The following is a 21978-nucleotide window of genomic DNA, read 5'->3' as shown; positions in this document are numbered from 1 at the left end:
TTTGTACCCCAAAGAGATCATAGATAAACAGACTTGTACGAAAATATTCATAGCTGCGCTTTTTGTGGTGGCAACAAATTGGAAAAGGAGGGAATGCCCTTCAATTGGGGAATGGCTGAACAAACTGTGGTATATGCGGGTGATGGACTACTATTGTGCTAAAAGGAATAATAAACTGGAGAAGTTCCAGGTGGACTGGAGAGACCTCCGGGAACTGATGCAGAGCGAAAGGAGCAGAGCCAGAAGAACTCTATACACAGAGACTGATATACTGTGGTAAAATTGAATGTAATGGACCTCTGTACCAGCAGCAATACAATGACCCAGGACAATTCTGAGGGATTTATGGTAAAGACGCTACCCACATTCAGAGGAAGGACTGCAGAAGAGGAAACATATAAGAAAAACAGCTGCGTGAACGCATGGGTCAGGGTGGACATGACTGAGGGTGTAGACTCGAAACTACCACACCAATGCAACTACCAACAATTTGGAAATTGGTCTTGTTCAAGGACACATGACAAAACTAGTGGAAATGCGCATCGGCCAAGGGTGGGGGGGGCGCGGGGGGGGGTTGAAGGGGAAAGGGGAGCATGAATCATGTAACCATGTTAAAAATGAATATTAATAAATGTTAAAAAAAAAGTGAATTCTATCAGACATTCAAAGAGCAACTAATCCCAATACTATACAAATTATTTGATATGATAAGCAAAGAAGGAGTCCTACCAAATTCCTTTTATGACACAAATACGGTACTGATTCCAAAGTCAGGTAGACCAAAAACAGAGAAAGAAAACTATAGACCAATCTCCCTAATGAACATAGGTGCAAAAATCTTAAATGGAATACTAGCAAAGAGACTCCAGCAGGTAATCAAGAAGATCACCCACCATGATCAGGTGGGATTTATACCAGGAATGCAAGGATGGTTCAACATTAGGAAAACCATCCAAATAATTGACCATATCAACAATCTAACAAACAAAAATCACATGGTTATCTCAATAGATGCTGAAAAAGCCTTTGACAAAATACAGCATCCATTTCTATTGAAAACATTGAAAAGTATAGGAATAGAAGGACCTTTCCTAAAAATAATAAACAGTATATACCTAAAACCATCAACAAGCATTATATGCAATGGGGATAAATTAGAAGCCTTCCCAATAAGATCAGGAGTGAAACAAGGATGCCGATTATCACCTCTATTATTCAACATAGTACTAGAAACACTAGCAATAGCAATTAGAGAAGAAAAAGAAATTGAATTTATCAAAATAGGCAATGAGGAGACTAAGCTATCACTCTTTGCAGATGATATGATGGTCTACTTAAAAAACCCTAGAGAATCAACTAAGAAGCTGGTAGAAATAATCAACAACTTTAGCAAAGTTGCAGGATACAAAATAAATGCACATAAATCATCAGCATTTCTATATATCTCCAACATATTAGAGCAGCAAGAGGTAGAAAGGGAAACACCATTTAAAATTACCCTAGACAATATAAAATATTTAGGAATCTATCTACCAAAACAAACACAGCTATTATACGATAACAACTAAAAACACTTTCCAAAAAAATAAAACTAGATCTCAACAATTGGAAAACCATTAATTGTTCATGGGTAGGATGAGCTAACATAATAAAAATGAACATTCTACCCAAATTAATTTACCTATTTAGTGCCATACCTATCAAATTACCACAAAATTCTTTACTGAATTAGGAAAAACTATAACAAAGTTCATTTGGAATAACAAAAGATCAAAAATATCAAGGGAAATAATGAAAAAAATGTGAAGGAAGGGGGCCTAGCAGTACCAGATATTAAACTATACTATAAAGCAGCAGTCATCAAAACAATATGGTACTGGCTAAGAGACAGAAGGGAGGATCAATGGAATAGACTTGGGGTAAATGACATCAGCAATACAGTGTATGATAAACCCAAAGAGCCCAACTTTTGGGACATGAATCCACTATTTGACAAAAACTGCTGGGAAATTTGGAAAACAATATGGGAGAGATTGGGTTTAGATCAACATCTCACACCCTACACCAAGATAAATTCAAAATGGGTGAATGACCTGAATATAAAGAGGGAAACTATAAGTTAAGTGAACACAATATAGTATACCTGTCAGATCTCTGGAAAAGGAAAGATTTTAAAACCAAGCAAGAGTTGGAGAAAATTACAAAATGTAAATTAAATGGTTTTGATTACATTAAGCTAAAAAGCTTTTGTACAAACAAAAACAATGTAGTCAAAATCAGAAGGGAAACAACAAATTGGGAAAAAATCTTTATAACAAAAAAACTCTGACAGGGGTCTAATTACTCAAATATACAAGGAGTTAAATCAATTGTATAAAAAATCAAGCCATTTCCCAATTGAAAAATGGGCAAGAGACATGAATAGGCAATTTTCTGGTAAAGAAATAAAAAATATTAATAAGCACATGAGAAAGTGTTCTAAATCTCTAATAATTAGAGAAATGCAAATCAAAACAACTCTGAGGTATCACCTCACACCTAGCAGATTGGCTAAAATAAAAGAAGGGGAGAGTAATGAATGCTGGAGGGGATATGGCAAAATTGGGACATTAATGCATTGCTGGTGGAGTTGTGAACTGATCCAACTATTCTGGCTGGCAATTTGGAACTATGCTCAAAGGGCTATAAAAGAATGCCTGCCCTTTGATCCAGCCATACCATTGTTGGGTTTGTACCCCAAAGAGATCATAGATACAGACTTGTACGAAAATATTTATAGCTGCGCTTTTTGTGGTGGCAAAGAACTGGAAAGGGAGGGTATGTCCTTCAATTGGCGAATGGCTGAACAAACTGTGGTATATGCTGGTGATCGAATACTATTGTGCTCAAAGGAATAATAAACTGGAGGAGTTCCAGGCGAACTGGAGAGACCTCCAGGAACTGATGCAGAGTGAAAGGAGCAGAGCCAGAAGAACATTGTACACAGAGACTGATACACTGTGGTAAAATCGAATGTAATGGACTTCTATACCAGCAGCAATGCAATGACCCAGGACAGCTCTGAGGGATTTATGGTAAAGAACACTACCCACATTCAGAGGAATATCTGCAGGAGAGGAAACATAGAAGATAAACAACTGCATGAATGCATGGGCTGAGGCAGACATGATTGGGGATGTAGACTCGAAACTACCACACCAATGCAACTAACAACAATATGGAAATAGGCCCTGAACAAGGACACATGTTACAATCAGTGGAAATATCTGTCGGCCATGGGTGGGGGGAGAGCGGGGGGTGAAGGGGAAAGTAGGGGCATAAAGTATGTAAACACGTTAAAAATGAATATTAATAAACATTTTAAAAAAAGAAAGAAACAGACTGACTGATGAGCATTTCCTTTCCTTTGGCCCCCTCTTTAAAAAATTTGCCCATCACTGGTATAGGAAGGAAGGTTGGCACTCCTGGACAACTCTACTGGGTTTCTGAGTGAAGAGAAGGAGATGGAGAAGTGAAATCTCAGGACGACCAAAATGATGGGATCTGGCCACAGACCTGGTTTAGGAAATAAGCAAGCAGGAGGTCCTCAAGATGACACTAAGATTGCGAGCCTGAGTGATTGGAAGGATGTGCCTCTATCATAGCAAGAAAGTTCAAAAAAAAGAAAGAATTAATGGAAAAGAAAACAAGCTATTTGGGAACTAGAAGTGGTTTACTATGTAGATCTAAGAATCACCTTATTGAATAAGAAATTGAAGATTTTGTGTCATTTTTGTGCCTTTCTTACTTCCACTACACAGAATCCCTAGCTTCCTTCAAAAACCAACTCCAGTGTCAAAAATAATAGCTAATATGTACTTTTTGTGGTGGCAAAAAATTGGAAAATGAGGTGTCCCTCCATTGGGGAATGGCTGAACAAATTATTGTCTATGATGGTGATGGAATACTATTAAGCTATAAGGAATGATGAACTGCTTGATTTCTATATGAACTGGGAAGATCTCCATGAACTGATGCAAAGTGAAATAAGCAGAACCAGGAGAACATTATACAGAGTAACTGAAACATTGTGGAATGATCAAATGTAATAGACAGCTACTAATAGCAATGCAATCAATGATCAAGTACAATCCCATGGAACTTATGAAAAAGAATGTTATCCACATCTAGAGAAAGAACTATGGGAGTAGAGATGCAGAAGAAAAACATTATTTATCACTTGGTTATATGGGTATATGATTTGGGATTGTGGTTTTAAAAGATTACTCTATTACAAATATGAAAAATATGGAAATAGGTTCTGAATAATAAGACATATATAAACCACTGGAATTGCTTGTCAATTGTCAGCTCCAGGAGGGAGGGATGGCAGAGGGGAGGGAGAGAACACAAATCATGTAACTATGGAAAAATATTCTTAAAAAAATAAAGTTAAATAATGTGAAAACATAATTAAAAAAACAATAATAGCTAATATTTAAAGAGAACTTTAAGTTGTCAAAATGCTTTATCTCATTTGAATCTCATAATAACCCTATAAAATAAGCATTGATATTCCTATTTTATAGCTGAGGAAACTAAAGCTGAGAGAGATTAAGTTACTCGCCCAAAGAAACAAATCCATTAAGTGCTTAGCATTCTGTTCACTATGACACTTACTTACAGGAATTCTATCCTGATTCACCATCTGAAATTTTTACAAAACTGGGGAAAGGGGGCTATATCAGAGCTTAATGAAAGGAGCAGAACCAGGAGAACACTGAACACAAGATACACTGTGGTAAAAATCTAATGTAATAGACTCCTTTAGTAGCAGCAATGCAATGATCCGGGACAATTCTGAGGGACTCATGAAAAAGAATGTTATTCACATTCAGAGGAAGAACTATGGCAGTAGAAAGACAGAAGAAAAACAACTGCTTGAACACATGGGTTGATGCGGATATGACTTGGGACTTAGACTCAGCAACAATATGGAAATAGGTCTTGATCGATGAAACATGTAAAAACCTGTGGAAACGTATGTTGGCTACAGGGGGTGAGGGAGTGGGGAGTTGGAGGGGACAGTAAGAACATGAATCATGTAACCATGGAAAAATTTCCTAAAAATAAAAATTAAAATAAATAAAATAAAAAAACCTCAGAGCTTAACAAAAATTCTTTGCACACTTAATAAATATTTATTAAATTTAATAAATTCTACTTGAATGACTAATGAATAGATCAGTCAACACAAGTCCACATATATTCCTGAATCAGAATAAAATCTTTTCCAGCAAATTCTCTGCATCTTTAGTTTAACAAAGTTCAACCCTGATCAAATGGTCATCAAAAGTTTATTCTACAGATATTTGTTGATGGAAATCTTAGTTAATGTTTAATATACTTTCATTAAATATTCACTCACAATATTTACTGACCAACTTTTAGGTTGACACATCAAATCATTTCATTAAAAAGATTACATTTTCAACTGTGTATTCCCAGACATTTTGATTCCCTCTCCTTGTCCTGCCCTTTCTTCTTTCACTATTTCCTTCTATATCAGTGTTTTGTTTTTAATCAGGTCCTCTAATCCCCTCCCTTACTGTACTTCTCTTTCTCCCCTCTCCCTTCTTATTCCCCTCTTATTCTTCTTTAGAGTCTTTTTAAGCTACCCCCCCCTCCCTTCCTAGTGTTGCTTCCCTCCCCACCAGTCCTTTTGTTACCATTCTACTTCTCTATAGGGAACAAATCAATTCTCTGCCCCAATGGATCTGATTGTTCTTCCCTCTCTAAGTTGATTTCAATGCACTTAAGTATTAAATATCTCCTCTCTCCGACATCTTTACCCTTCCAGTGTATTGAAATTCTCCACTGTTCACTCCACGCACTTTTTTATGGAATATAAATTTGCTCCATTTTGTTTGTTTTCCCATTTTTCTTAATATTATCTCCTTTTTATTTCTCTAGTTTTTTATATATTTATATATACATACATACACATATATATGTGTATACACACACACACACACATATATATATATATATATATCTTGACATTTCATCCTATACAGTTTGTCACTGTTCCCTCTAAGTAAACTTCTTCTAGTTACCCTGTTGATAATAACAATTTTTAATATTTGAAATAACATAATTTAACATTATAAATGTTAAATTTATATTTAATGAAATAAATAGCTAGATAATAACAATTTAATATTTAATGTTTTAATATTAATATTAAACAAAATTTAATATTTTAATAATTCTTTTCTTCTAGGGATACAAATCAATTGAACTTATTGGGTCCCTTAAAGAAAAGATTTTGGGGGGGTTGGATATAGAGTAGATAATTATAACTCTAAATATGAATGGGATGAACTCGCCCATAAAACGGAAGCAAATAGCAGAGTGCATTAGAAACCAAAATCCTACCATACGTTGTCTACAAGAATCACACATGAGACAGGAAGACATTCATAGAGTAAAAATGAAAGGATGGAGCAAAATCTATTGGGCTTCAACTGATAAAAAGAAGGCAGAGCTTGGCATCATGATTTCTGACAGAGCCAAAATAATAACAGATCTGGTTAAAAGAGATAGGGAAGGTAATTACATCCTAATAAAAGGCAGTATAAACAATGAAGAAATATCAGTACTCAACATGTATGCACCAAACAGTATAGCATCCAAATTTCTAAAGGAGAAGCTAGTTGAGCTCAAGGAAGAAATAAATAGCTAAACCATTCTAGTGGGTTACACCTCAACCTTCCCCTATCAGATCTAGATAAATCAAACCAAAAAATAAATAAGAAAGAGATAAGAGAGGTGAAGGAAAACCTAGAAAAATTAGAGTTAATAGATATATGGAGAAAAATAAATAGGGACAAAAAGGAATACACCTTCTTTTCAGTAGCACATGGAACATTCACAAAGATAGACCATTTACTAGGTTATAAAAACATGGCAAACAAATGCAAAAAAGCAGAAATAATAAATGCAAACTTAAAAGATAATAATGGAATAAAAATAGTTATTACTAAGAATACAGGGAGAAGCAAACCAAAAATTAATTGAAAATTAAATACTATGATTCTCCAAAATAATTTAATGGAAGAACAAATCATAGAAAGTATTAAAAATTTCACTGAAGACAATGACAATGATGAGACTTCTTACCGAAACCTATGGCATATAGCCAGAGCAGTTCTAAGGGGAAAATTTATATCCCTAAGTGCATATATTAAAAAATTAGGTAGGGCAGAAGTTAATAAATTGGGCATGCAACTTAAAAAACTAGAAAATGAACAAATTAAAAGCCCTCAGATGAAAACTAAATTAGAAATATTAAAAATCAAAGGAGAAATTAATAAAATCAAAAGTAAAAGAACAATTGAATTAATAAATAAGACTAGAAGCTGGCATTTTGAAAAAAAAGATAAAATAGACAAAGTACTGGTAAATCTAATAAAAAAAGGAAAGAAGAAAACCAAATTAACAGTACCAAAGATGAAAAGGGAGACCTCGCCTCTAATGAAGAGAAAATTAAGGCAATCATGAAAAGCTATTTTGTCCAATTATATGGCAATAAATATAGCCATCTAGGTGATATGGATGAATATTTACAAAAATATAAATTGCCTAGATTAACAGTAGAAGAAATAAAATACTTAAATAATCCAGTATCAGAAAAAGAAATTGAAGAAGCCATCAACGAATTCCCTAAGAAAAAATCCCCAGGACCAGATGGATTCACAAGTGAATTCTATCAAACCTTCAAAGAACAACTAATACCAATACTATACAAATAATTTGCCACAATAAGCAAAGAAGGTGTCCAACCAAATTCCTTTTATGACACAAATATGGTACTAAGTCCAAAGACAGGCAGAACAAAAACAGAGAAAGAAAACTACAGACCAATCTCCTTAATGAACATAAATGAAAAAATTTTAATAGAATACTAGCAAAAAGATTCCAGAAGTGATCATGAGGGTTATCCATCAGCTTCAGGTGGGATTTATACCAGCAATGCAAGGGTAGTTCAACATTAGGAAACTCATCCATATAATTGACCATATCAAAAAGCTAATAAACAAAAATCACATGATTATCTCAAGAGATGCTGAAAAAACCTTTGAAAAAATACAACACCTATTCCTAAAGAAAATCCTAGAAAATATAGGAATAGAAGAACCTTTCCTAAAAATAATAAATAGTATATGTCTAAAACCATCAACAAGCATCACATGCAATGGGGATAAAATAGAAGCCTTTCCAATAAGATCAGGCATGAAACAAAGATGCCCATTATCACCTCTATTATTTAACATTGTCCTAGAAACACTACAGTAGCAATTAGAGAAGAAAAAGAAATTGAAGGTATTAAAATAGGCAATGAGGAGACTAAGCTATCACTCTTTGCAAATGATATGATGGTCTACTTAAAAAAAATCCTATAGAATCAACTATAAAACTAGTAGAAATAATCAATAACAAAGTTGCAGGATACAAAATAAATGCACATAAATCATCAGCATTTCTATATATTTCCAACACATCACAGCAACAAGAGGTAGAAAGAAAAACACCATTTAAAATCACCCTAGACAATATAAAATACTTAGGAATCCATCTACCAAAGCTAACACAGGAATTATAGGAATACAACTACAAAACACTCTCTAAACAATTAAAATTAGATCTGAACAATTGGAAAAACATTGATTGTTCATGGGTAGGATGAGCTAACATAATAAAAATGACCATTCTACCCAAATTAATTTACTTACTTAGTGCTATACCTATCAAACTAACAAGAAACTTTTTTACAGAATTGGAAAAAACTATGAAAAAGTTCATTTGGAAGAACAAAAGATCAAGAATGTCAAGGGAAATAATGAAAAAAACCGTTAAAGAAGGTGACCTAGCAGTACCAGATATTAAACTATAATATAAAGCAGCAGTCATCAAAATGATATGGTACTGGCTAAGAGACAGAAGGGAGGATCAGTGGAGTAGACTTGGGGTAACTAACATAAGCAAGACAGTCTATGATAAACTCAAAGAGCCCAACTTTTGGGACAAAAATCCACTATTTGACAAAATCTGCTGGGAGAATTAGAAAACAATATGGGAGAGATTAGATTTAGATCAACATCTCACACCCTACACCAAGATAAATTCAAAGTGGGTGAATGCCTTGAAATATAAAGAAGGAAACTATAAGAAAATTAGGTGAACACAAAATAGTATACTTGTCAGATCTCTGGGAAAGGAAAGATTTTAAAACCAAGCAAGACTTAGAAAAAATTACAAAATGTAAAATAAATAATTTTGATTATATTAAATTAAAAAGTTTTTGTACAAACAAAAACAATGCAACTAAAATCAGAAGGGAAACAACAAACTGGGAAAAAATCTTTATAACAAAAAACTCTGACAAAGGTCTAATTACTCAAACAAATAAGGAGCTAAGTCAATTGTACAAAAAAATCAAGCCATTCCTCAATTGATAAATGGGCAAGGGACATGATTTTCAGATAAAGAAATCAAAACTATTAATACGCATATAAGAAAGTGTTCTAAATCTCTAATCATAAGAGAAATGGAAATCAAAACAACTCTGAGGCATCAACTCACACCCAGCAGACTGGCTAAAATGACAGCAGGGGAGAGTAATGAATGTTGGAGGGGATGTGGCCAAATTGGGATATTAATGCATTGCTAGTGGAGTTGTGAATTGATCCAACCATTCTGGATGGCAATTTGGAACTATGCCCAAAGAGTGCTAAAAGATTGCCTGCCCTTTGATCCAGCCATACCATTGTTGGGTTTGTTCCCCAAAGAGATCATAGTGAAAAAGACATGTACAAAAATATTTATAGCCATGCTCTTTGTGGTAGCACAAAACTGGAAAATGAGGGTATGCCTGTCTATTGGGAAATGGCTGAACAAATTGTGGTATCTGTTGGTGATGGAATACTATTGTGCTCAAAGGAATAACGAACTGGAGGAATTCCATGTGAACCGGAATGACCTCCAGGAACTGATGCAGAGTGAAAGGAGCAGAACCAGGAGAACATTATACAGAGACTGATACACTGTGGTAAAATCGAATGTAATGGACTTCTGTACTAGCAGTAATGCAATGACCCAGGACAATTCTGAGGGATTTATGGAAAAGAATACTACCCACATTCAGAGGAAGAACTACAGGAGTGGAAACACTGAAGAAAAACAACTGCTTGAGCTCATGGGTTCATGCGGACACAATTTGGGATGTAGACTCTTAATGACCACCCTAGAACAATTATTAATAATATAGAAATAGGACTTGATCCATGACACATGAAGAAACCAGTGGAAATGTGTGTCGACTACTGCTTGTGGGGGAAAGGGGGGAGAGAGAGCAATAACATGAATAATTTAACCATGCAAAAATATTTCTAAAAAATAAAAATTTAATTAATAAAAAAATAAATAAAAAGATCATATTTTAAATCTTAAATAAAGTGAGTTTACCTGAAGCATGTTGTATCTATCTTGGTGAGAAATTGCTTGATCTTCTTTGTTTTTTAGGAAGTCTTTTTCTATAATTCTATGCTTTTCCAGCAATGTTTCTAAATCCTAAAAGAAAAAAATTAGAGTAACAGATTTTACAGTGGAGACTATGAAAATTCTAAGCTATCTTTTTTGTAGAATCTTATACATAAATCAACTGCACAAATTCACTGCAATAAGTTTTTATATCTGTAATCAAAATTTCTGAATGCCCCTATATATCCAGAAAAGTTATGGTTGTTTTCATGTTTCTTTGAATATGAAACTGACCTTTGTAAATATCAGGACATTCAAATTAGGGAATTAAATTAGATGGCTCCCAAAGTCTCTTCCATATCTACATATATGAAGATGTGAATGTAATTAATGAAATAAAGTTCTAGAGAAAAATGATTAAAATAATTTAGATTTAAAAGATTTAAAATAAAGATTTGTGTTAATAATAGATGGTATAGTATAATTATTTTTTTCTTCCCCAGATTTAGGCATCACATGGAAAAATCAAGAAATTAAAATATTATTGTAGGTTATGTTCACTGTTAGTTCTGCTATAATGCACATTTCAAAAACATAAATTTGTCCCAACAAATTGATATTTTAGGGTGCATCTTCAGCATAATGAGAATTTCAAATTTACATGTACATGATTTCTTCTATGAAAAACAACAAAAATACCTGTCAGTCAATAAATATTTTTTCTATCTTCAGTACTGTTCTTTTTCTTTTCATATTTTTTACATTCATTTTAAAATTTTGAGTTCTAAATTTTCTCCGTCATTATAGCCCTTCTTCCACTCATTAAGAAGAGAAGTAGCAATATGATATACATTGTACATGTTAAAATAGGCAAAATATATTCCCATTTTAGCCACGTTCAAACAAACAATTAAAAAGACATGAAAAAAAGTAAAAAAAAGTTTTAATCTGCAGTTAGAGTCCATTAGTTCTATAAACATTTATTAATATGCCTATTATGTTTTAGGCACTATGCTAACCATGAAGGATACAAAAATAGGCAAAAAAGTAATTGCTGTCCTCAAGAAATTCACAATCTAATAAAAACTACACTAGCATTTTAATTAGGTATCCTATTTTATGTATCACTGACAAATTTTGTGAACATTATACTCCATCCCCATTTTACCCATAAATTCTGTAGTTTTTATTGCAAGATTTTGTAAGCCATGGTGCTTCATGGAAACATATATAGCAAAAATGACTGTTCTTTTTAAAAATATTTCAAAATATCTACCATTCTGATATAAAAATATTTATTATTATTTTTAAAACCTGCTCTGGTCAAATAACTGATAGTTTCATATACATACGTTTTTGCAAAGTGTACAGAAAAAAACAGGTTTCTATGCCTTGGTTATAACTTTAGCATTATAATTATAAATTTTCTTACTAAACAAATTTGGTGAAGGAAAATTTTTAATTACAAAAAAGACTTGTGAACTAAGAAATAGGCTCATGAAATTCTAACACTTTCACATTTCCCAAGATGCCTAACTTCCTAGTGCTGCATTTTCCATGAACAAGAAACATCTACACATAATATACAAGGATATCCCAAAAAAATCTTAAAGAAGTATTTAGCTTTAATAGTTTATTCATGTGTATATACACATATATTCACACACATGTATACAAAACAAAATGTGTATATTGAACAATATATAACTGCATATATATAATAAATATGTAATAAATGAACATATGTAGTTATGATAGGTAAGAAATATACATAAATGCACATACACATATATGTAGTTACGTATCACAAATGAAGTCATAAGCAAAAAGTTCAAGCAAAACCTAACAAAACTTATTCTATCAGATTCTAAAAAGCTTACTGGGATCTCATCTCAGACTGCGTATTATTTAGCAATGAAAGTTTTCCTTGGAAATAGATGCACTTCAATGTGTAAAAAATGCTGGAAAATTACAATATTAGTTTCCTCAGATAAGTTTTAAATCATAGTTGGAATCCTTTACCTTTTTAATTTTCTGTTTTTCCTCTTCAGAAGTTTTAAGTTTAACCTCTAAGCTTACAACTTTTTGTTGAAGATCCATGTTTAACTCAATAGCCTTGTGATCCTCAGCAGCAGCATCCACAAGTATAACTGTTTCATTGTTTTTTTCATCAGTTAAGTTCAATGGAAAAACTGAAGGATCAATAGTATTTGTTGATTGCTGAACCTAATCCAAATTTTAAAAAAATATCAAAGAAGAAAATTATACAGTGTATCAATAAATAAAAAGCATCCCAAGAGCACTGGAAACTGCATTTGGAAATTAAGTTTTATCAAAGACTTTGGAATTATTTAACCCTTTAAGTAAATAAATGGAATTATAAAAGTAGTATAAAAACCTCATCTTTTAGAAAGGGACAAAATTTCCTACAAAGCATTTGTTAGTTGGTTTACAGTGCACCAAAGAAGTTTTATAAACTTCTTCTAGCCAAGGGAAAGTCCTTGCAAAAAAAATCCATTTGTTGGTCATATTTTGGCACAAGAACAAGTCATTTCCACAAAAATTTCTATGTACGTATTTGAAGCTAATCTAATCAGACTCTGAAAGTCCACCATGTTGTCAAAATAACTGCAAAATTCTAGGTACAAAAAACAGATGCTTTCAAATCATCCATAATACTCTGTAAAGTCATATTAGCCTTATGTCATTTGGATTCCTTTTGTTCTTCATGCAATTTTCACAGAAAAATTCAAATGAACATTCTGAATACTCAGTTTATCCTATGACAATCCTTGAAAAAGATGAGTTAATATTTTGGCTTGAGAATTCTCATGAAGCAGAAGATTAAAAATCATTCTTCAAAATCCTTTTTAATATTTGAAAGTCTTAGCTCTATTAAAACAAGTGAAATATGTAATCATCATTCTTTAAAATATAATGAAAACTAATAAAAATCATATGATTTTGATTTTTTTTAAAAACTGGACTTTTCACTGGTATGGAAAACTATCAGTGAGGAAATTTCCTATATTGGCATCTGCATTGGTATAGCCTGTTCACAATCTGCAGTCTTAGAAAGTTCCTTAGAGAACAGAAGTTAAGTGATTTGTCCAGGGTCACTGAATGTATTAAGAGATATAATTTGAACCTGGTTTTCCTGAATCAGAGGCCAAAATCTTTAAATACAATTATAGCTACTTCTCATCTTCAGATTATGTCCCCCCTAAAATATAATTTCCTCCTACAATATGTCATTTAGTTGCTTAAATAAAACATTTTAGTACTATGCAAATATTTTATCTGACTAAATATTTGTGATTTATCCAGCTTTAATGAATTCAATTGAGTAGCATAATGGCCACAAAAATTTGTTGTTGTTCGGCCATTTTCGTCATATCTAACCCCAAACATTATCTGATGTTTTCTTGGCAAAGATACTGGAATGGTTTGCCATTTCCTTCACCAGGTCACTTTACAGATGAGGAAACAAAGGCAAACAAGATTAAGTGACTTAACCAAGGTCACATAAGTGTCTAGGGCCAGATTTTTAACTCAGGAAGATGATTCTTCCTGGCTTCAGGCTCAATATTCTATCCATTATGCCACCTAACTGCCCATTCATTTTACATATGCAGAAACCGAGCAAAAAGTTAAGTGGCTTGCCCAGGGTCACACAGCTATTAAGTACCTTAAGTCAGATTTGAACTCAGGTTTCCCTAACTCCAGATTCAGCACTTTACCTGAACCACCTACCAGCTGGTTTGTAAAGCCAGATTATATGCAATTTGATTGATAGGCAGACAGACAGACAGACAGACAGATAGATAGATAGACAGACAGATAGATAAATAGATAGATTTTATGTAGTTATATAGATTACTAATAAAAAAACCAAGATCCTTACCTGATCTTTAGATACTGCTTGACTTACAATATTGTTGCCTATTTGTGGAACAACCAGTGTATTATTCTGTGATGAAATGATGGGCTTAGAAGAGGTAAGATGAGCTGAGGACAAAGGTTGCTCCAGAATACTCTCAGGAGAAACAGGTGGGGTGATATGGACTCCAGATACTAATAAAAAAATAAATTTTAAGAATTACAAAAAAAAAAGCATGATTCTAAATTTGTTCAACATGGATTACTTTCTGAAATATATAAGAAACGTTCTTAACAGAAACATACTTGAACATTCAGAGCGAAAAACAGTATGAAAGTGCTTCATTTCACAGCTTCATTTCATCTCAACATTTAAGCTGAATTAACAAGGAGCTAGTGTCAGTTAGTTGGTGATATTAAGCGATATGCCTCCCAGAAAATAACATTAAACTACCTCATTTTGTAGAAAATTTCTCCATTGAACAATAAATTTCATTTGGTTAAGCTGAATATGTTTGAGATATTTGAATCCCGAAATGAAGCTTAACAAAAATAATAATGTAGAGCAATTAATAAGTTTAAAGATGTAAAAACTCTAATTCTTTTTTATTTATTTGTTTGTTTATTTAATTTAGAATTTTTTTCATGGTTACAAGATTCGTATTCTTTCCCTCCCCTCCTCCATCTCGCCTCCCATAGCCAGTGAGCAATTCAACTGGGTTTTACATGTATTGTTGATCAAGACCTATTTCCATATCATTAATATTTGCAATAGAGTAATCATTTAGATTCTACATCTCCAATCATATCCCTATTGAACCATGTAATAAAGGAAATGTTTTTCTTCTGTTAAAAACTCTAATTCTTAATTGAGTACTAAATTCTACCATGAAGAGGCAAGAGGTAAATTCAAGAACTACATTTTTTGATTGAGCTTCTCTTTGTTCTAATATTGCTCATATATTCAGCCTAACTGATTTTTTAAAAGTTTAATTATTCAAGGTAGTTATCCACCCATTTTTTAATGTCCCTTTCCTCTGATGATATTCTGAATATATCTTTTCTCTACCAGTTACAAATGTTTTAAATTGATGGTACTTACTCCATTTGAAGTATTTATATATTAGTAAGTGAGTGAGTGTCTGTGTATGTAACATCTCATTGTGAATATTACCTTTGGAAAAATGAAGTCTAATTTTGATTTCTGGTCCCTCTCTTGCAATTTGAGAATTAAAATCTTGCTTGCTGCTTTTTCCTTAACCTATGCATCATCACATTTAGCATATATTTTGGTATAGGAAAATGGAAGAAAATAAATCTAGAACAAATTCAAACAAAAACCTTCACAAAATATATGAAACCTGAGGCTCATCACTCCATGGCAAATATGGAACAATTAATGCTTCTTGACCAAAGAGGGTTAATCAGACTGACAGATATTCTGAGAGTACATGATAAAGTAGTTAAAAATATACAGAAATTTTCTTGGAACAAATGCACTTTACGAAGAAAAAGGAATTGGCTGGCAATGGATTTATACCACTACATACAGCAAAAGTAGCTGAAAGTGATGTATCTCCAAACAAAGCATATTAAATGACAAATTTCAAGAGACAAATTGTAAGGCATTCCATTCACAGTAACTCAACCAACAATCTGACAACAAAGAAATATTAAACAAAAACCACAGACAAGACGACTGGTTTAAAGAAATTGGGAGGATAATGATAGTGATTCAGAAACAGCTTACTGCCATCTGAAATTATGGAAAGTTTATCCTTAACAAGCATGAACTTCCTGATCAATGCGGATCATACAACAAAGAAAAGTAAGTTATGCAATATATCAATCCTTATTGCAAAAATGAGTATATACCAGATACTAAAAAAGATATGATCAAGAAATAGCTAAGATTATATATCAGAAATTTGCTATACCTAATGAATTAACACAACAAATTTCCCTACTACGAATAGAACCCTCAAAATGTTTTCAAGTACATTTGACAACCACTACCACCACCACCACCATAATAATAATAATAATAATAATAATAACAATAATAATAATAATAAAATAGCCAGCACTTAAAACTAACACTTAAAGATTTACAAATCATTTTATAGATGTTAGTTATTTTGAACCTTATAATAACAATGGGAATTAGGTACTATTATTATCGCCATTTTACACATGTGGAAATTAAAGTTCAGAATGACTAAGTGAATTGCCAAGGGTCAAAAAGCTAGTTAAGTATCTAAGGAAGGTTTCGAACTCAGTTCTTTACAGTTAGAATTGTTACCCACAACTGCCTAGAAGGACTTGCTTCATAAAATTTAAGACTATTTAATAGCTATAACCATGTAAAATAAAGTTTATAAATATCATAGAATGAAAAGTTTCCAGAAAGACAACAAGAAAAAAACAAACAAATGAGCAAGATTTTTATTCTGCTTCCAAAATTTCAATCTGGACACTATCAGAAGTTTAGGAATCATCATCTTTCTTTAGTCCAGTCTTCGGCCTTTAACCTTACATATAGCATACTACTCCCCTCAGAGAGTATTTCATAGTTTGAATCACCATTTAATACACATGACTCAGATTTACATGATAATCTCTGATCTCTTACCTGTTCTATGGATACTGGCCTTGGTTTCTTCACCTGCATATAGGATATTTCTTGGTGGTCCTCCTGCCATATTTGAAAATTTACATTTTAACAATAAATCTCATCATCCTTTTTCAACTTTGTTGATGCCATGAATAGTTTTGCCAATTCTTTATCTTTGGCACCTTGTTTTATTCTTGGTACTTCTTTTTGGATTAGTACTTTTTCAGTGGTTATTCCCCATACTTGAAATTCTCTAACTCCTCTTCTCTGCCTTCTGGCTTTCCAGTTTCAAATGTAAACTAAAATCCCACTAAAATCGACAAGAAGCCTTTTCTCATCCCTCTTAATGCAAGTACCTTCCCTCTATGATCTCCTCCGATTTAACCTCTATTTTGTTTGTATATAGTTATTTGCATGTTATATCTAGGCAATAAATGCTTGTTAACTGCTTGGCTGACTACTAGGCCAAATTCTTCTGTTCTCAAGGAGTCAAACACTCAACAGAACACTGAAAAAAAAAAGTTATACTTTCAAGTACAATTGGTTCTTTGAGTCAAAGAACTGCCATATTCTTCAGGTCCACAAAAAGTGAAGGATTCTGCTTTGTCCAATCAGGTCCAGGCCTTCTCTTGGCAAAACACATCTCTAAGCAAAACAAATACAAAATAATTCTTTTCCCCTCAGTTTCTCCCTGTCAAAACAGAAGGCAGAAGAGGGCAAAACAAAACCTTTGAGAGATTTTCCCCTCTCACAAACTTTAGGTGGTACCAGTAAGAAAAAAGCTTAAAAGCACTTTATATAGTATTTGGATTCACTCTCAGCCAATAAGCTTAAAAGCAGCTACTTGAGCCATTCTCTAGCCGATAAGCAAAACAATAACTTTTCTAGTCAGCAAATTTGCAGCCAGTTGTTGGAGGTAGCTGTTTCAGCAAATCCTTCTATCTTTTGCCCTTTTCTGTTTGTTTTCTTTTTTTTTTAAACCCTTGTACTTCGGTGTATTGTCTCATAGGTGGAAGATTGGTAAGGGTGGGCAATGGGGGTCAAGTGACTTGCCCAGGGTCACACAGCTGGGAAGTGGCTGAGGCCGGGTTTGAACCCAGGACCTCCCGTCTCTAGGCCTGGCTCTCACTCCACTGAGCTACCCAGCTGCCCCCTCTGTTTGTTTTCAAACCTGCTTCTTCTGGCTTCTTAACCCCAACCTTGCTGGCTTTTTAACCTCCTCTAAGGCCTCAAATCAAAGGCTTGACAGTTACTTTTCTTTCCCTTTGAGAATGAAACTCACAAAATCACTTTCTGACAAGAATGAACCCCACTGTCTTTATATATCCTTTCCATAGTCTCCATTTACAAGATTTATATTTTTATCAATTGTAACCTTAAGTCACATGTAAATGAACTAAGAAGTCACAGCCTCTCCTACAGTCACCTTTATAAATCACTGCTCTTTCTTCAAAAAAGTCATCTCAGGACATTCCTCAGAAGAGTAGTTCTCTCTCCAATAGGAACTGTTCATGTCTCTTTTCACTTTTGTTTTCCTGAAAGACTCTTTTCTTACACAAATGTTCTTTTTCTTTCCCTTTCATCAACCAAATGATTTAAATACAAAAAGATGTTGTTGTGGTTCCTGTACTTCATTTTTGAAGAGAACCAATGACATCACTTGACTTGCACATGAATTAGAGTTGCACTACATCTTCAGTAACTCTCTTACATAGTCCAGGGGAAAATCAAAAGTGATGGCCCAAGATGCAGTGCATGACTTTGACATCTTCAATGTCTGACCAAACTATAAGGGCTCCAAAGCATCTGCTTCAACGCCCTTCCATTGTAAATAAATTTTTTCATCTGCTCATTTTGAGGCTGGGGGGGGGGGGGAAAGGCTGTCTTCACCTCCCCAAGGCATTTGAGGCCTATTGGTTACTCTTATCCTGAAGAGAAGGTTTTATCAGAGTGTGGCCTATTCACATGCTAAAGCTTTTTTCAAAAAGCAGGACTTTGACATCCATTAAGCTACACAAAGAAAAAGAAACTGATATCAAAAGCTCTATTTATTTGAAATAAAAAACAATTCATTTTTGTTTATTTCTACACTGTATATGATAAAAATCCATCCACGGAGAAACATGGCTTAATGAAAACTTATCTTCCTTGATAGTTACAATTTATCTAAATTTTATATTTTGTAATTTTCAATAAAAAAGTATATTAAAAGAAAAGTACATATTTGGATAGCTATACTGAGGAAATTAACTGAATACTTACTACTATGTAGTCATTATTTACACATCATCACTCAACATTTACATGACTTTTCCCTCCAAAATGAAATACATTCAACTCTGAAATCAAAAAGATATTGTCTGTCCATCAACAAAATTAGTGCATAAAAATAAAAAGTATATATTTTATCTTCTTTTAAAATGTATTATTTTTGTGCATTTTAAGAAACATACATATAACAACAGTGCCTGTATATAATTTATAAATAGATATATAAATGTGTATTGTGGTATAAAAAATTTCTCCATATTGACAAGGACATGAGCAAAAAAAGTTAGAGACTCCCTAGGTTAGAGAACAGTATGAATTAGAAAAACTTTCCTTTGAGATATGAAATTTGTACTAGTGATTAGCAGAAAAAAGATGGCTCATGCAGGAATGGAGTTCATTCTAAATAGAGGTGAAAGACTGAAACAAGAAAATAAGACTTCATTTCCCTAAATGGGGGCCTTGCAATGTTCTTTCTATTTGATAAAACTTCAAGTCACATTTATTTCAATTATCAGTCAAAATCACTGAACCTGTACATTGGGCAGAACCCCTCCAATTCCCTTTTTGAGAAAGTATAAACTTAGATTAAAAAAATTCAATGAAGCTTTTCAAAAAATGTATAAAAGAAATGAAAAGCACAGAAGGGCATACAAATAAAAATCAGTTACTACTCTGTTTAAACTTTTTAAAAAGTTTTTTAAACAATCTTTTTTTACACTTGAATACTGAAATGATAAGACATAGTAGTAAACAGGCAGTCCCGAGCTAAAATCCTTCTTCAGTTATTCAGGCTTGTCTAACACTGCACAAGTCACTTAGTCTTAGCCTCAGGTTCCTTCATCTAAAAAATGGGAATGATGAAAACACCTACTTCACATTGTTGTTGCAAAAATAAAATGAAAAACTCGCATTCAGAGACTGATACACTGTGATAAAATCGAATGTAATGGATATCTGTACTAGCAGCATTGCAATGTCCCAGGACAATTCTGAGGGATTTATGGAAAAGATGCTACCCACATTCAGAGGAAGGACTGCAGGAGAGGAAACACAGAAGAAAAACAACTGCTTGAACACTTGGGTTGATAAGGACATAATTAGGGATGTAGACCCAAAAGGACCACACCAATGCAATTATCAATAATATGTAAATAAGTCTTGATTGATGACAAATGTTAAAACCAGTGGGAATGCGCATTGTCTGGGGTGGAGGGGGAGTTGAAGGGGAAAGTAAAAACATGAATCATGTAACCATGGAAAATTTTTCTAAAAATAAAAAATTAATTAAAAAATAAAGCATTTTGCAAACCTTAAAGTGCTATACAAATTCTAGTTCTTTTATTGTTATTGTAAGTGTACAATAAAGAATTTTTTTTAATTAAATCTGTTCTCTCAAGAATTATATTGGTAGACTTCTGGGCTAAAATGATGGTGGAACTTCATGACTCTCTACTAGCAATCACAAAAAGTGTCTCAAAAGAACAAAAATCAAAATCAGGCCAAGGAAGGAGCTCTCCACAGAGCACAGCCTTGAAGGTAGGCAGGGTTTGGGCATTTCCACCTATAAGGGGGTAAAATTACACCTACCAAAGCATGAGCTAATCACCCCTCCCCCACACCACCTACCATGCCAGAGTCAGAGCATGTGTCCAAGAAATCTCCAAATTCGTGGGGGCTGGCTGAGGACACCACAGACTTACTCCTGAGGGCAGTTCAAGGACTTGGAAGCATGTAGCCTGAGTGCCAAGACAGGGCAGAGACTGGCTGTCCATAGCAGACTCACTAGAGACTGGAAAAACATGCATCATATGCAATGGGGATAAATTAGAAGCCTTCCCAATAAGATCAGGAGTGAAACAAGGATGCCCATTATCACCTCTACTATTTAACATTGTACTAGAAACACTAGCAGTAGCAATTAGAGGAGAAAAAGAAATTGAAGGTATCAAAATAGGCAATGAGGAGACTAAGCTATCACTCTTTGCAGATGATATGATGGTCTACTTAAAAAATCCTAGAGAATCAACTAAGAAGCTTGTAGAAATAATCAACAACTTTAGCAAAGTTGCAAGATACAAAATAAATGCACATAAATCATGAACATTTCTATATATTTCCAACACATCACAACAGCAAGAGGTAGAAAGAGAAACACCATTTAAAATCACCCTAGATAATATGAAATACTTAGGAATCTATCTACCAAAACAAACACAGCAATTATATGAAAACAACTACAAAACACTTTCCAAACATAAAACTAGATCTAAAAAATTGGAAAAACATTGATTGCTCATAGGTAGGATGAGCTAATATAATAAAAATGACCATTCTACCCAAATTAATTTACCTATTTAGCACCATACCTATCAAACTACCAAAAAACTTCTTTACTGAATTAGGAAAAACTATAACAAAGTTCATTTGGAATAACAAAAGATCAAGAATATCAAGGGAAATAATGAAAAAAATGTGAAGGAAGGGGGCCTAGCAGTACCAGATATTAAACTATACTATTAATCAGCTGTCATCAAAACAATATGGTACTGGCTAAGAGACAGAAGGGAGGAACAGTGGAATAGACTTGGGGTAAGTGACATCAGCAAGACAGTGTAGATAAACCCAAAGAGCCCAACTTTTGGGAAATGAATCCACTATTTGACAAAAACTGCTGGGAAATTTGGAAAACAATA

General features: G+C 33.4%; 1 protein-coding gene across 2 annotated transcripts in view; it reads right to left on the bottom strand.

Annotated features, from left to right (window-relative positions):
• Positions 1–21978, bottom strand: part of CCDC91 (coiled-coil domain containing 91) — a 488375-nt gene that overhangs the window by 312580 nt on the left and 153817 nt on the right. Inside the window, exons 4-7 of one of the 2 annotated variants that reach the window (XM_044678266.1) lie at positions 17033–17095; positions 14426–14595; positions 12544–12747; positions 10507–10611 (exon numbers count right to left, since the gene is read on the bottom strand). In XM_044678266.1, the coding sequence (XP_044534201.1) occupies positions 10507–10611; positions 12544–12747; positions 14426–14595; positions 17033–17095 (542 nt within the window). The remainder of the gene's footprint in view (positions 1–10506; positions 10612–12543; positions 12748–14425; positions 14596–17032; positions 17096–21978) is intronic. The other variant, XM_044678267.1, reaches the window with a different exon arrangement.

Source organism: Gracilinanus agilis, chromosome 5 (assembly GCF_016433145.1).
Source record: "Gracilinanus agilis isolate LMUSP501 chromosome 5, AgileGrace, whole genome shotgun sequence".
In the NCBI taxonomy this organism is placed as follows: domain Eukaryota; kingdom Metazoa; phylum Chordata; class Mammalia; order Didelphimorphia; family Didelphidae; genus Gracilinanus; species Gracilinanus agilis.
The sequence above is the reverse complement of the archived record's forward strand: the minus strand, read 5'-3'. Positions and strand labels throughout refer to the sequence as shown.